Genomic DNA, 16,484 nt, shown 5'->3' with positions numbered 1-16,484 from the left:
AAATGTTGTGAATGTGATGAAAGAAAGGGAGGTCTAGAGTACAGTGGGTGGATCTTGGCCAACTTCCTTTTGTCATGGTGTGTTGAACTAAGAGTTTCACCAGAGCTCTACATTAGCTGTGCGAGCGGCGCACGTGGACCGCAAACTCTCCCGGCGACTTCACTCCGAAACGCACCTTTTTTATTCATGAAGGAATCGGCAAGGACGAGTTTGAGCTCGCACTAAATTAATTACTTTGAAGAGTGTGGGCGCTGTTTATGAATTTGTTTTTAAAGTCACTCCACCTAACTTGAGTTCATTCATTATGGTGGACAAGGGTCCCCTTTTGACTTCAGCTATCATTTTCTATTTGTCCATTGGGGCAGCAATATTCCAACTCATCGAAGAACCGAACTGGGAGTTTGCAGTGAATAAGTATAAAGCCGAAAAGGAGAAAATATTGAAACAGTTCCCATGTCTTACAAAGGCTGAACTGGACTACATTCTAGAGGTAGGAGTACCAGTTTGAGTTACGTTAATTCTAACAAATGTGCAAAATTACTTGTTGTAACTCGTCTTTACGTTGGACCGCAGGAAACCGAAAGCTAAATGCATTCCAATTGTGTTCATAAATTTAATTCTGGTTGTAGCCCTCTGTGAGAAATCTGTAATGCATGAGGTATAGTAGGCTATATGGAGTAAGACATTTATGAGTAAAGTGAACACATATGGGTAGTGTGCATTGGGTAGTTATATACTCTACTGTTTATTGCACCTGCTCTTAACCAATTAGATTTATATAATCTATCAAAAAATGTGTCTCCTACAAATATTTTATCCACTTACCATATAGTAATGTGAAAACAAAATATTTTGCATTTTAATATAACTGAGGAAGCTCTCGTGGGCTTTTGAGAAACATTTGAAACATCAATGTACATGCAGTAGGCTACTGTTTAGGGAACAGAACCTTACCATTTTTGTGATGTTAATGTTTGATGATTATGGTAATAAAATAATTTGACTAGTGACAATAAGAACGGATTTTAAATGTCAACCTGAGTTAAAATATTTTAGGACTGGACAAAATTTACAGGAGAGTAAGGAGTCTCTCGGGACATTAATTTACTTGAATCAACAAAAAAAAAGACATGTAGAAACAAGTTGTATGTTTTCCTGCCCCATCCCCCAAAGGAACTGACATTTGAGTGGATTGGGTATATGTTGCCCCCAGTGGGAATGACCCTCTCCAAACTGTGGTCACATTCACTTTCAGTTCTCTTTGTCCTCTTTTGTTTCAAGGCATGAGGGACAGAGTAGGGTGAAAGACTTTCAGTGAGAGGAGCATTCACTCTGGTCTTGTAGGGCATTTTGGGCTGTCTATAAGCTGAGGTAGCTGTCTGCCAAATGACTCTAAAACACAACCAGTGTTTGTACAGCAGCAGCACCTTATATAGTAACTCACAACAATGAATATTAAATAAGCCACATAGTTTTTACGAAGTACCAGACATGATTATAGGCATTCCTACATTAGCCTGTTTCATATTTCGGTTTTCATAGTAGTTGTTTGTGGTTTTATAATTTAAGAAGCAACAAGCCTCATGTTTGAACCATTTATTGAAAGAAGTAGACAATTGGGGGACATATTGCTGCATTTGAGAAGGATGAGTATAATTTGTGTATGCTGAGTTGCACTGGTTTAAAGCATTTGACATTTTTTAACATAACAAAGAACCATAATGGAAACTTTCTCTGGTTTTATGGTTTGTTAAATGAAGATCAAAGTCTAAATAAATCCAGGGAATCAAGTAAGGGAGTTATAATTGGCACTAATATGAAATCTTGGCAATTCCATGCAAATGTCAAACTTACCATAGAAAAAGGTCAGGTTTTGGCTTTTCTTTTCTTTTTCTTTTTTACTATTTTTATTCTTTACAGGTTTTGTTGTTAATGATTCGTGCTTTTAAATTCACATTTCTATAAAGTGTATAGTCTCAGCCATTACCTTAGAACTGTGTAATAATTCATAACACTGAAATTGTCCATCTGTAAAATACCTGTTTGCTAAATAATTAACTTTCATCTGCCCTCGGGGTTAACAGCATTCTTGACTGTACTGTCATCCTTTTATGAATCTGTAAGCCAAGTGAGCAATGAAAATGCAGCGTTGCAGAAGTGAGAATGTTATATTTGATTAAGGTCACCTCTGGAAAGCCTGTTCATATATTTGGAAAGATCCATCCATTTGAAGCTGTATATTCATTTTATAGATGTAATTCACATTGCTGTGTAGGTGTGAATCAGCCTGTTGTCTTGAGTTTTTTCATAGACATTTAATTGGAAAGAGAAGAAAGTAATTGGTTAAAGCTTAGCTTGATAACCTGTTTAATGATATTTAGAGCAACATAACTGTGCTGCTTTTGCTAATTTGCTTTTGCTAATTTGCTTAAGTAAAAGTTCAAGAGGGGGAATTGATCTCGTCTTAAAGTCGTTTATTAATCTTGCATGCTTGAGTGTTCTATTAGACCATTTTACCGAAGCTCTATACGACTAGGAGTGTATCATTTACAGCACAAGCTGATAAGTGATTTTACAAGCTGATGAGTAAGCAAAAACTATTTATTGTTTTCGTTATCATTTTCTGACACACAAAAACAATTTTCCAAAGCAGAATTAAGTTTTGAATTTTGAAATTGATGGTGAAAATTTTATTTTGAAAATAAAAAAATTGTAATTGAAGAGGCTGTGTTGTGATTACATGAGTATTTGTATGCACTTTGCTTATAATGGTTCAGTCCCACATATATTAAGTTTAAGCACTAAAATGTTTTGATGGCATCTAAAACATAAATCCTTTACGTACAACTTTACCAACATACAAAATGTTTACAAATTCTTATTTAAGCTATAATATTTAATACGTCAAATTAATCGATTGATTCTTCTATGTTTATGATCAATGAGGTTGTTTTCATTTACATTTATTTTAAGCAATTGAGTTTAGTTTATTTGATATTATAACATCATTCTGTTCTGTGTGACTTCTGGTGCCAGTAAAAAAAAGTTTTAATGTAATATCACTCACTTTAATAATGTTTTTACTATACGTTTGTGCAGTTTTGGGGGATTTATTATATTTTTTTTAAATATATAAATAAATTACAAATATTTTTGAATAAAACAACTTGTGCAAAATTCACTTCACAAAAGATCCACATTTCTAACTTTCATTGTGGAGAAAACATGGACAATGTGCCATGGTTTAGTGGAAAAAGCTGAAGCTTTTATCACTGTATACCGTATTATTATGATATTGAAATCGTAATAATACGATTATAATACGTAATAATACGATTATTAATACGATAATCGTAATAATACGATTGTGTGAGTGAATAATACGATTCTGTCTCCACGCCTGTGAAGAGACGACTCGATGCCGGCGATATGTTATGCCCTAAATTAATACATGATTAACTATTTTTCTATGTACATTTCTGAAATGCACTTTTTTGTAAAGCTGCTTTGAAACAATATGTATTGTGAAAAGCGCTATACAAACAAATTTGAATTGAATTGAATTTTAAATAAGTTGCAAAAAAAGTGTTGTGATACTACAACAGGATTAATAACTGTTTTCTTATAACAAAAGGAACTGAACATTTAAATACAATAAAATAATACACAAAAAATGTATAAAGTAAAAAAAGGTTTCACTTTAAGAATAATAGTTATCACACAATAAGGTCTCATTAGTATTGTTAGTTAATGCATCAACATTAACAAGGAGCAATATCTACATTTGTTACAGATGTTATTATTCTTTGTTAACGTTGGTTAAAAAATACAACTGATCATTGTTAGTTTGTGTTAGCTCAGATTTAGATTTTAATGTATTATTAAATGTTGAAACTAACATTAACTAAGATTAATAAATGCATTAGAAGTATTTTTATTGTTAGTTAATGTTAACTAAATGTTTAATTTTGTAAATAAAAAGCCTAGTAAGTCTAAGTATTTAAGCGTTTAGTGCTGTGATGAACACCATTGTGAATACAAAAATCTGAATAGCTGTTTAAAACATTTAATACTGTGCAGAAACAGAAAGTAGTGCAGCTGTTTTGTGTACGGGGTCAACAGGGTAACGGCTGTATTTCTGCTGTTCCATCAGAGCCATCCGCTGTCAGGGAGAGAAAGTGCATTTTCATTCAGCACATCTGCTTCACTTTTTCTGCTACAGTATGTCATCATTCCAATAGTGTTGTCACGATACCAAAATTATTGTTTCGATACCGATACCAAGTCAAGAATTGCGATTTCGATACTTTTTCGATACTTTTCCTGAAAAGGAAAAGTATTTCTTACAAGGTGTTTCACATGCACCTCCTTTGCGTAGGTCTGTGCTCTTTAAATGCTGTAATAACCTAATCAGCGCCGCCGCTCCCACCACGCGCATCACGCGCTGTGCGTAGGGCACCAAGTGCTGAGGGGGCACCAAAAATAGCCTAATGAAAAACCAATCATCAAACTTCTTGTTATAATCAGATTCAGCGCGTTCTTCCTCTTCATTCCGCAGCGGCGCCGAGCAGAGACAGAGAGCACGTCAGAAACACAGGACAGGGTGTGTGCGTGTGTGTGTGTGTGTGTTCGTGTGTTCATCTGAGCCTCATTGGTCTGTCACTGCTCGTCAATGTCAGAATATTTGAGATGACCAATCAAATCAAAGTAGGCGGGCTTTATGTTCACAGACGCTGAGCGCGAATTTGAACAGTGCAACTCGACGCTTCAGTGTACGGTCAAGTGCGAGATAAGATGTAAGTAGCTAAACTTAACTTTATTTGACAGTTTTTTTTAGGTCATAAATGTTAAACGAATGACAAAAAATAATTAGGCAAACTAATATAGTTTTGTCTAATTTCGCCATTTTGAACTGAAAATAGGCCTATGTAACATGTAGCCTATAGTGTAATAGTTTAGGCTACTTGTCATTGTGAGGAGACAAGAAACATGAACAAAGCCGTTTTCATCATGTTAGGCACAGGATTTATAATGAATGTGTACATATAGAGAATAAAATACAAATTGTAACCTTTAGTAAATTAAAAAAGCCAACTTTAGGAGGGGAAGAGACAGGGCAAGATAAAAACAAAGAGAAAAAGAGTGTGATGCTGATGAGGAGAGAAAAATAATCAGCTGCCCACTGACATGGTTTTAAAGCTGTTGTTATCGATTTTTTTTTTTTTTTTTTTTTTTTTGCCTTCACAACATCTTAAAATGCACATCTGTAGTTCAGAAAAATCCAAAATTTCCCCCGAACACCCCTAACTAACCTGCCTCAAATTCGGGATCCCAGTGATTATAAAACCATGCCATTGCATGGTAATGAAACTAGTTAATAGTAAGCATTAGACCCTAATCTAAAGTGTTACTTTTTAGCTTTTTATTTTTTTTTATAAATCATACCCTCATTGGGGGCTTAGCCCCCCTAAATGAAAATCCTAAATGAAAATGTTTTTTTTTAGGGGGGGCCATCATAAAGGAATTATGCTTAGGGCACCAAAATGGCTAGCAGCGGCACTGAACCTAATATAAATAAATCACTGACAAACATGCACATGCTCTGATTATAATCATATAGCCTATAGATCATTTTAGCTGATGATTTGTATGCTTTATTTTAGCAGCTTGCAAATTATTAATGTTATCTATGAAAGTTGGGGGGGAAAGTTGTACACCTAATACAAAAATAAATAAAACATCTCCAGTTAACTAGCAGAGCATTCATTTAGTTCGCTATTAAATAAGAGATCTAGCGCTAAAATCTGTTGTTTTTTAAATCAAGCGGAGCGCTCTTTTTCACTGCTATCAGTTGCATGGATACAGTGTCTTGCGGCTCGCGCACCATCTTCACTTGCGCTTCAATCTTTCGCCGTTGCGGAGACTCTCTATTCTGCACAGTTTGACCAGCGGGCACACCAGGCCGCCGGATGGTGTTGCTAAGAACTTGCAATGTATAACTATCAGACCGGCCCTCGCGGCCTCGAAACACTACCGGCCCACCGGGAAAAGTCCCGACTCTCCGGATTGCCACTCCACTACTGACCGGCGGTCACAGTATCACTTGTGCTCGCACATGCAGCCATCTCGCTGTAGTGTTTGTCTAATGACAGCTGCAGCTTCTTTGCTGCGTGCGTGAGGAGAAAAAACACAGACGTCCATAGGGGGCACTGGAAGCGTGCGTTGCACACACCAACATGAAATGCGTCTCTTACAAATCTGGAACGCGGTCATTCATAAAAGTATAGATGGCCTACTAATAAATTTAGCAATCGTGACGTTTTTAATTTCCAAGAATCGCAATACTTTTGAAGTATCGGTGCACCGTGCAACACTACATTCCAATTTATCATTTTTTTTATTTCAGCAAATGTCATTTGGGGTCTCAAATGACCTCCAACAGTGCATACTAGACTTAATGGTCTTAATGGTCTAAAATTAATAACATTTCTGTAACTGTTTAACTTTTACTTATCAAAATGTTTATTTTGATAAGTAAAAATAATTTATACTGTTTATTCTGTTTGTTGTGGGACATGGCAGATTTCTGAAAAAAAGACGTACACAAAATACTTGGGGCTTGTTTTGAGAACACTATTTCCCAGCTAAAACACAATAACTGGGATCGCTTTATTTATTAGAGGTTGTATTTTTGTAGTATATGGCAGCCCTTCACCTGGAGCTTTAATGAGAAGTACATGTTTTCGTGTGAGGAAGGAGTGCAGAGAGTGGAAAGAGAGCAGCACATGTCTGCTGAATCAACGGCAGCTACTGTTAGTGCCAATTGGTCGGACTCGGAATTTTAATATAGTAGTTTGAATTAGATGCACTGTTATTTTACTCTACCCTTTTGAGACTGAGATACTGCCGCAACCGCTGAGCTTTTAATATTTATTATACCTCTGATCGATCGTTTCGTTTGGAGCATTCCTAGAAACTTTTAAAGGTTCAAAATTAGTCGGGCCAATCAAATTGCCAGGGCGGGCTTTATACGATGATGGACAGATAGGGGTGTAACGATTCATTCGTTTTCTCGATGCATCGATTACAAATCCTGACGATGCATATGCATCGATCTTGAAACATGTATTTCGAATCGTGAATCGTTTATTTCGGTCAATATTCGATTTAAAATGCTAAGAATCGAATAATTTGCGATTCTATATCGATTCAGTGCTTTAAAACATATAAACATTAAATGACTACATGCGCGAATTAATGAGGCGTTGTGCGGCGTCCTCACAGCTCTCACATACTCGCTGCACTCTTACGATCTTTCACTGGATTTCGCTCGCGCTCGGTCCCATATAGCTCTCATCTACAGATTTTTGAGCAGTCCATGTTTGAGCTCTCCTCAGGACAGCCATTGGTGTTCACATGAGCAGATAACAGCTCTCTATCGAGAAAGCAAGCCATTGATAAAGCTGCCATATCATTGCGCGGGCACTGCTATGAAACAACGCGTTCGTTGCGTGGAAACGTCACCGTTATTTTCTTTAAGATAAGATACTGAAGTTTTACGGAAATGGATCATACCCGTCCTGAGCAGTTAATGTAAAACCCCACTTATTCAAGGGTGCGCATTTATTACATGGAAAGAGAAAACGTATAATAGGAGTCTAAAATGTCTAAAATGCACACGCTTCCGATTAATCATGAATGATGAATAAAATGTAACTTAATGTCGTTAAACTGAACTGATGAAATAACTACAACATTAATTACACTGAAATAAGAGCGCGTGGTTTATCCATCAATCAGATGCGCATTAAAGTTGCATTCGTAATCGTTAATATAGCACAAGTAGACAGCCGGCGCGTTTTCTTTCAGAATCACAAGGAAAATGTTCAGTCGGATAAAGAGAACAAAGAGTAGCTATTCCATGAGGAAACGTTAGTTAGGCTAAGGTTTAGTTGGGAAAGTTCATGGTATTTTTAGTCTCACAATGAAGGATGTTTAATGTACCAGGAACACTTTAAGGTTGTGTATCCATTCCTACAAAATAGTTAGCATGATGAACTATACTTTTAAAGCCTAAATCTTGGTTTACATTTTTACAAATGCTAATTTATAGGCTTTGGAAATATTTTTTTATAATAATAGATTCATTAAAAACTAACATGAACTAACATTAACAATAGACAAAATGTCGTTTTTTTTTTTTGTTTTTTTTTTTTTTGACCCCCGAAGCCAGCTGTATAATTCACACCCTGACTAAGACCCATTGGGGGAAGCATTTGATTTAAATAATCCTATGAATGCATATAAAAAATTAAGAATCGAATCGAATTAATCGAATCGCATCGAATTTTAATGTGAATCGCATTGAATCGAATCTTTCTGAATTTGCAAAAATCGTTCTTGAATCGAATCGAAAACCTATGAATCGTGAATCGAATCGAATCGCTGCCTACCCAAAGATTCACAGCCCTATGGACAGATGTTCTTTAGTTACGTAATCATCGCGTTATCAAAGAGCGCTTGGGTTGAACTGGTTTCCCTCAAAGTTGACTGCAGCTGGAGAATTGAGATGTATAGATTCTGCTACCGCGTTTGTTGTAAAAGAAATCGACAGCGCATTAATTTTAAAAGACGAACATCGAACTGCAATCAAGGCATTTGTCGCTCGGAAAGATGTGTTTGCCGTCCTTACTACAGGATTCAGCAAAAGTTTATTTTATCAGCTGGCTCCGATGGTCACTAAGAAGATGGGACGCAATGAAAACCCTGTGGTCGTTGTGGTTTCTCCTTTGGTCGCACACTCACATAGAGGACCAAGTAAAAGAAGCAACACTCATTATTTTACTACTTCTTCCAGCGTGCGTGCAGTTGAGTTCTGTTGAAACTATGCTAAGCAACTATACGTTGCTCTGATTGGTTGTAGGTCTATCCAAATGAGTGCAGAGTTTTGTTTTTTTCCTGGTTCGGTTAAGACACGCCTCATAATCAAAGCCCTATGGAGCAGTATCAGACTCACATTCTGACTAGAATATGAGTATGACGAAGTCAGGCTAGTAAATACGTAAAAATGCTTAGGTTTTATAAGCAGTCAGTACATCCATATTGTATATAATTCATGATGATGCTGTATGTTATGAAGCGTCCATTGTAGCACGAGGCATCGCAGTGCCACTTTGGCAAGTTCATGACCTGTTAAATTGTTGGAGGTCTAAATGCAGCGAATTTTGGCTTGAACGTCTTTTTTCATGTAACGCATCAGTCATGGTCAAACACAGACTAAACAGGAGACACCCTCTGGCTCCACCTGCTACAGTAGCTACACCCTAAACACTCGCTATTGGTTGAGCAGGAAAAAGATTGACAGATCTAAACAAACAGCTCACAATGTTTGATGGTGCCTGAAAGGCTCAATGTTTAGACTTTTGTGTGAGAAACACATGAATGGCGTACTAAGAGGAAATTAACAATACATGGGTTAAGAGTCAAGGCAATATTTTTTTTTTATAGATCTAAGTCTTATGTCACCTTCAAGAGATAAAGGAAATTAGAAATTGGAACTTATGGAACTTGTGTTAACTTATAACAAACAAAGTGTAGAAATGATGTAGGGTATGTAAGATTAATTGTGCAGTCAGCTTCATTGATTATAGCGGAACATTATGAGATCGCAATGAATTGAGGTGACAGCTTTTTAGTGATTATAAAGCGAGCTGTTTTTGGACGTCTGCCTTTACATGCACATGAACTTTAATGACATCCCATTCTTAATCCATAGGGTTTAATATGGAGTTGGCCCACCCTTTGCAGCTATAACAGCTCTTCTGGGACGGCTTTCCACAAGGTTTAGGAGTGCGTTTATGGGAATTTTTGACCAGAAGCGCATTTGTGAGGTCAGGCACTGATGTTGGACGAGAAGGCCTGGCTTGCAGCGTCCGCTCTAATTTATCCCAAAGGTGTTCTATCGAGTTGAGTTTAGGACTCTGTGCAGCCCAGTTAGGTTCCTCCACACCAAACTCGCTCATCCATGTCTTTATGGACCTTGCTTTGTGCACTAGTGCACAGTCATGTTGGAACAGGAAAGGGCCATCCCCAAACCGTTCCCACAAAGTTGGGAGCATGAAATTGTCCAAAATGTCTTGGTATGCTGAAGCATTAAGAGTTCCTTCCACTGGAACTAAGGGGCCAAGCCCAACCCCTGAAAAACAACCCCACACCTCAATCCCCGCTCCACCAAACTTTACACTTGGCACAATGCAGTCAGGCAAGTACCGTTCTCTTGGCAACCGCCAAACGCACATTCGTCCATCGGATTGCCAGACAGAGAAGCGTGATTCGTCACTCCAGAGAACTCGTCTCCACTGCTCTAGAGTCCAGTGGCGGCGTGCTTTACACCACTGCACCTGATGCTTTGCACCACTGCATCCCACGCTTTGCATTGCACTTGGTGATGTAAGGCTTGGATGCAGCTGCTCCGCCATGGAAACTCATTCCATGAAGCTCTCTACGCACTGTTCTTGAGCTAATCTGAAGACCACGCGAAGTTTGGAGGTCTGTAGCTATTGACTCTGCAGAAAGTTGGCAGCATGCACTGACCCGCTCTGTGGTTTTACGTGGGCCTACCACTTCGTGGCTAAGTTGCTGTTGTTCCCAATTGCTTCCACTTTGTTATAATACCACTAACAGTTGACCGTGGAATATTTAGTAGTGAGTAAATTTCACGAATGGACTTTCAATATCACGGTACCACACTTGAATTCTCTGAGCTCCTCAGAGCGACCCATTCTTTCACAAATGTTTGTAGAAGCAGTCTGCATGCCTAGGTGCTTGATTTTATACAACTGTGGCCATGGAAGTGATTGGAACACCTGAATGCAATGGGTGTCCCAATACTTTTTGCAATACAGTGTATAATCCATTCAGAACTTGAATAAAACTTTTGTTATTCGAATTAGCTGCCATACTAAATTATGCATGCATGCAGTGCTTGCTTTTCTGTTCAAATTATAGTGGTTTGAACTTTGCAAACTGCTTTAACACATAATTTATCATGAGTGCTTATGCTGGGACGCGTAATTTGTTGCTAGACGACATGTAACTTAAAAACACATTTAAATAGAAAGTCATGAAATAGTTTAAGGAGGAAGTGCATCTAGCCTTAATCTGAAGTTGGTTCACCCGCCGGCCTTAGCAAGGAACAACAAATGTCTTGGGCTCCAAAACATATTGCTCGCATGAAGCAAGAAGCATTTTAAAAGAGACAAAAAGATGGAAAAATTATATACTGTATATATTTACAATAAATAATTTATCAGACACTTTTATCCAAAGAGGAGAACAATAGAAGCAATAAAACCAACAAAAGGGCAACAATATGCAAGTGCTGTCTAGTTAGTCTAGTCCCAGTTAGTCTAACTAGTCCCAGTTAGTCTAGCACAGTACACAAAGCAAGGTGTTTTTTTTTTAAAATAGATATATAGAATAGCAAGTGTTAGTATTAATGGGTCAAGTGTTGATAAAAAAAGATGCGTCTTCAGCTGTTTCTTGAAAATGACTCAGCAGCTGGGTTGAGTTAGGCAGGTCATTCCACCAGCATGGAACAGTCATGGTAAAGGCACCGTTCACTTGCAGAATGCAAGCTTCTGGGAGCACATAAATCTGAAGTAGTGAGTTTAGGTATAGAGGTGCAGAGCCAATTGTTGTTCTTTAGGCAAACATCAGTGCCTTGAATTTGATGCGAGCACCAGTGCTAGTTTATGAAGAGAGGTGTGACCCGTGCACTCTTCGGTAGGGTTGGGTACCGTTCACAAATTTAACCGGTACCGGTACCCGAAATTCGGTGCCTGTACCCAACGGTACCTTTTTTCGGTAATTTAGGCATGTTTGCCTCAATAACTGTAAATAAATTAAGTCATTTGTAGCATTGTTATTGACATTATGCCAAAGCTACCTTAGTAGTCTGCCATTGTCTGTGATGCTTGAATATAAATAAAAACAACCATTTTAGTAATAAAACAAAATAAAAAACATTTCTATGAAATGTTTTGTTTTCCACAAATTCTGTGTTGTGAATTTTCTAGTAATCAAATGAAGACATAAAACATTAATTTAATTGATATTTTATATTAAATTAAACTTTTTTTTTTTGTCAAACAACATGTGGCACAACTGAGCTTTATACTGTTAAAATTACAACACAGAAGAAAAAGTGTGATTATTCCTTAAATACATTTGATAATAATTTATTTAGTAGTGTTAGTATTATTATTAAATTGAGATATCTAAATTCTACTGTAAACCGTAATATATTATCAAGTTAAAACAATTTTATTTTGACTGATTGTGGTGAAGACCTTGAGAGTTTCCGTGTATTAATAATAGGCTATAACGATAGATTTCTTAAATGAAACTGTAAAATGGCGATGAACTTCAGTGACTCTCAGAGCGGCTCTGGAAATGCATTCATGTTCTCATATAGTGAGACTGCAGAGGCTGAAAAACTGTGTGTGTGTGGTAAATGAAACCGTGCGTCTGCGCCACTCATTCACACAGAGAGACACAGAACATGCAGGATTTGTATTTAAATAGTCTTACTCTCGCGCCCAGATGTGTTCTCAGGTACCGAAATTTGACACTGATTGATTTAATGTGAATCGGTACTCTGTAGTACCGACGTAATTCGGTCGTAGTTCGGTACCCAACCCTACTCTTCGGCTTGTTAAAGACCACTCTTGCTGCAGCATTCTGGATCAGTTGCAGAGGTTTGACAGTTGATGCTGTAAGGCCTGCCAAGAGAGCATTACAATAGAACAAGAGCTTGGACCGGGAGTTGTGTAGTGTGCTCCGATAGGAAGCGCCTGATCTTATAATGTTGTATAAGGCAAATCTGCAGGACCAGGCAGTTCTAGCAATATGGTCTGTGAAGTTTAACTGATCATCGATCACAACTCCAAGGTTCCTGGCTGTCCTGGATGAGCTTATGGTTGACGAACATATCTGAATGGAGAAGTTGTGATGAAGTGTTGGGTTGGCTGAGACCACAAGAAGGCTTCACAAGGTTGAGTTGAAAGTGGTGGTCCTTCATCCAGCATGAAATGTCTGTCAGGCAGGCTAAGATGCGAGCAGCTACCGTCAGTTCATCTGGCTGGAATGAAAGGTAGAGTTGTGTGTCAAACATGTTTCTGAATGACAGATCCTAGTAATGACATGTGGAGAAGAGAAGTGGTCCAAGCACTGAGCCCTGAGGTGCCCCAGTAGCTAGATGTTGGACTTGATGGACCAATATATGTATGCATGCATACAGTATGACTATATGTATGTATGTAAGCAATAAGGTGCGAGAGGCTTTGCTATATGGTGAATAAGTCATATACTGTTTTGTAAAAGCAAAACAGTCATGGCTGAAGGGTGTTGTTAACCCCTGCAACTAACAACACCCTTCAGCCGTGACTAATTCACCATACAGCACTAGCCTCGAGTACCTTATTGCTTTTACAAAACAGTTACCACACAATACAAGTATTAAAGCCAAAAATATGCATCAATGCTACTTTCATGAAGTAAAATCACTAAATGCTTTACTTCTGCTGGAAAAAAATAGTCTCTGACTGTGAACAGCAACAGAATGTTCCTAGGTGTAATATGGGTCATCTCATGGAGCTCAAATAAAAACAGACTAGGAACCGTTCTCATAAATATTTTTTTTTTAACTCAATATGTTATTTCCTCACACAAATTCAGCTGCTTTTCTCTCAGCATGAGGAAACTTTAGTTTAGGCTCAGCAGTGTTTTCTGTTGCAGCAAGACTACTCCATTGCTTTCTTTGATTTAAGTTTGGCCTCCAGTAGCTCTGTAGTGAGCTTTCACACTTGTCCACTCACATTCTCGATTTGAGAGGTAAAATAACGTCCTTGTTTACAACCTTGTTTCAGTCCCTTTCAATATAAAAATTTGAATATTTTTTTGCTGCCATCTAATGGTGTAAAATCACAATCACGATAGTCAAAATCACAATCACTATACGGACCCTTTCTCAGTACCATATGTGGAAAAAGTATATAAAACCATGGAATTTCCATGTAATAAGAAGTTTGTAAAATAGAAAATAAACACATTTATGTTGCTAAGGGTAATGGCTAAGGGTGTTGCGTGATGCACAGAACTGTTTGGGGAAGCAGTCATAGTCGTGCTTTATCATGAATAAAACACAGCTATTGACCAATCAGAATCAAGGACTGGACTTGCTTTACCATGCAGTGGCCCTGCATCATGTATGTAACTAAACTGCATTCACTGTAAGAACCGTTGGCAGCTTTAGGTGTGTGGTGAGTTGAAGCAGTGTTTCCCAACCTGGGGGTCACTAAAGATTTACGAGGGGTCGCCACTCTATTAGGGATGAAACGTTACCAGTTTGATGATAAACTACAATGCAATTTCTGAAGGCTAGTATCACAGTTTAATAGTTTGATCATCATTAAAACCACATTTGATTGCTTAATACTGGACAGTTTTTCAAACAGTCAACAGTCTCATGCAGACACAGCATGCAGCGTAGGTTTTGTTTTGTTTAAAAAAAAATGTCAAAGAAGTGAGAGGTTTTACGCAAGTGCTGAGGGAAATTATATGAATTAAAGTATGAGTAAGTTCTATGAATGTATCTCTGAAGGGAACTGAGTCTGACTGCCTTGTAAAAAAAAAAAGTTTTGATAGCATTTTCTTTTTATCTTCCCTCCGTGAAACGCGTAGTGTCAAATCCGGCCGTAGTTGTTAATGCTATTATTGTTTCTGCTGTTGTTGAATAGAATAAAACATTTTTTGTAAAAAAGTTTTTTGTGTCTTTGGGGGTTGTTAATGATTTTGAATGTGAAAATGGGTGTCTCCTGGAAAAAAATTTTTGAACACTGCGTTAGAGCGTTAATACTTTTAACACCTTGCATGATGTAAAAGGCAAAGATCCATTATTTACCTTCATATTATTTAATGCAGATTTAACCATGGATTATCGTTTACTTTTAAATGACCTGAATGTTTAGCTAGGGGCTTGTGTGAACTCCCTTCCTAATTTAAAGAAATTGTTTAGCACATTAGAATAGGAATTTATTTTATTTATTTTTTTATTTAGAGAAACAGGGACAGCGTACAATAAACATTAACCTCAAGGGGAGAGATGCATAGTACCAGGTTTTAGCTCAAGAGCTAATATCCACCAGTAGTCCCTGGGCTGATGTTACAATTAAATACATAATACATAATACATCATACATACATGAATAATGAAATTTACATTGACCAAATAAATAATTGCCAACTTGCCAAATTAAAAAATCAAGTCTTCACATGCACAACATCGGTCACATGTGGGTGCAAATTTGATTTGACAAAAGCCATTTCTTTGCCAGACGTGAGAACGTATAAGAATTATACGAATTTGTGCTTCTTATCAGCTCTATAGGCAACATATTCCACTGACGAGCAGCCACACAAGAAAAAGCATAGTTTCCAAATGCGGTCCTGTGTTTAGGGATCCTGCATTCGCCTCGCACCGTAGATCTAGTGGCTCGAGCTGTTTTTTTTCAGAGCCCAAAGATATGAACTCTTTTAGTGGAGGAGCAGCATTTTCATGGAGGATCTTATACATCAAACACAGGTTTGTGTGGATTATCAGGTTTTCAAAACTGAGAAATTTGTATTTTACAAGAATATGACTATGATGGAATCGTCTGGCTTTCTTATCATGAATCTTTAGAGAACTTTTATATAATGACTCAAGTGGCCTGAGGGCAGATTTACAAGCCTGTGACCAACTTGTCATACAATAAAGAACATGTGAAACAATCATTGCATTTAAATAGGCTCCTGAGGCCTCGATTGTAAGGAAATTTTGAATGTGTCTATTTGGCAATTTCATGCTTTATACCCGGGCTAGCTCGTAACATCTTAAGTCATCTGTTCAAAATGAAGGACAACACAACTGTGATAGGCCCACATGGAATCTATGCATTGTTTTGTGCTGGTTTTGGAAGAAAATCTGCTGAATTGAATGAAATATATGCAACGGGTACAACTTTGTGAATGAAGGGCGGAAATTCTGCTGAGCTTTCTGTGAAATTCTGTGGGCTTGAATTCAGTGTAGGCCTACTGATTGCATGATTTATTTACAAAGTGAACATCAATCTTCCGGACCAGTTAGCGATTCTCTAATTTTCCACATGAACACACAATTCTGGCCATGGGTTTTACAGTGTCACCGAGCATGCTTCACCTTAAGAAACGACAAAACTCCCATTTTGTTTTTGGAGCTGGAAAATCAACAATGCACTCAATTTTTGCATCGACAGGGCGCACTTGTCCTTGACCCACACATTTCCCAAGATATGTCACGACAGCTTTACCGAACTCACACTTGGCAAGATTCAATATAAGAGATTCATCGCTTAGACGTTTAAACACTGTATACAGACTTGTTAGATGCTGTTCCCAGTCAGATA

The 16,484-nt window shown here is 37.7% G+C and overlaps 1 protein-coding gene across 1 annotated transcript in view; it reads left to right on the top strand.

Moving 5' to 3' along the window:
- The first annotated feature begins 131 nt into the window (after positions 1 to 131).
- The window catches only part of kcnk5a (potassium channel, subfamily K, member 5a), a 33,879-nt gene continuing 17,526 nt past the window's right edge, over positions 132 to 16,484 (top strand). The window contains exon 1 of the mRNA XM_056255939.1: positions 132 to 490. Within this exon, the coding sequence (XP_056111914.1) occupies positions 305 to 490 (186 nt within the window). The 5' untranslated portion in view covers positions 132 to 304. The remainder of the gene's footprint in view (positions 491 to 16,484) is intronic.

The sequence above is a fragment of the Rhinichthys klamathensis genome, unplaced genomic scaffold, assembly GCF_029890125.1.
Source record: "Rhinichthys klamathensis goyatoka isolate OS25496 unplaced genomic scaffold, OSU_Roscu_1.1 h1tg000123l_1, whole genome shotgun sequence".
Taxonomy (NCBI): Eukaryota; Metazoa; Chordata; class Actinopteri; order Cypriniformes; family Leuciscidae; genus Rhinichthys; species Rhinichthys klamathensis.
Note: the sequence above shows the minus strand (reverse complement) of the source record. Positions and strands in the feature narration are given on the sequence as shown.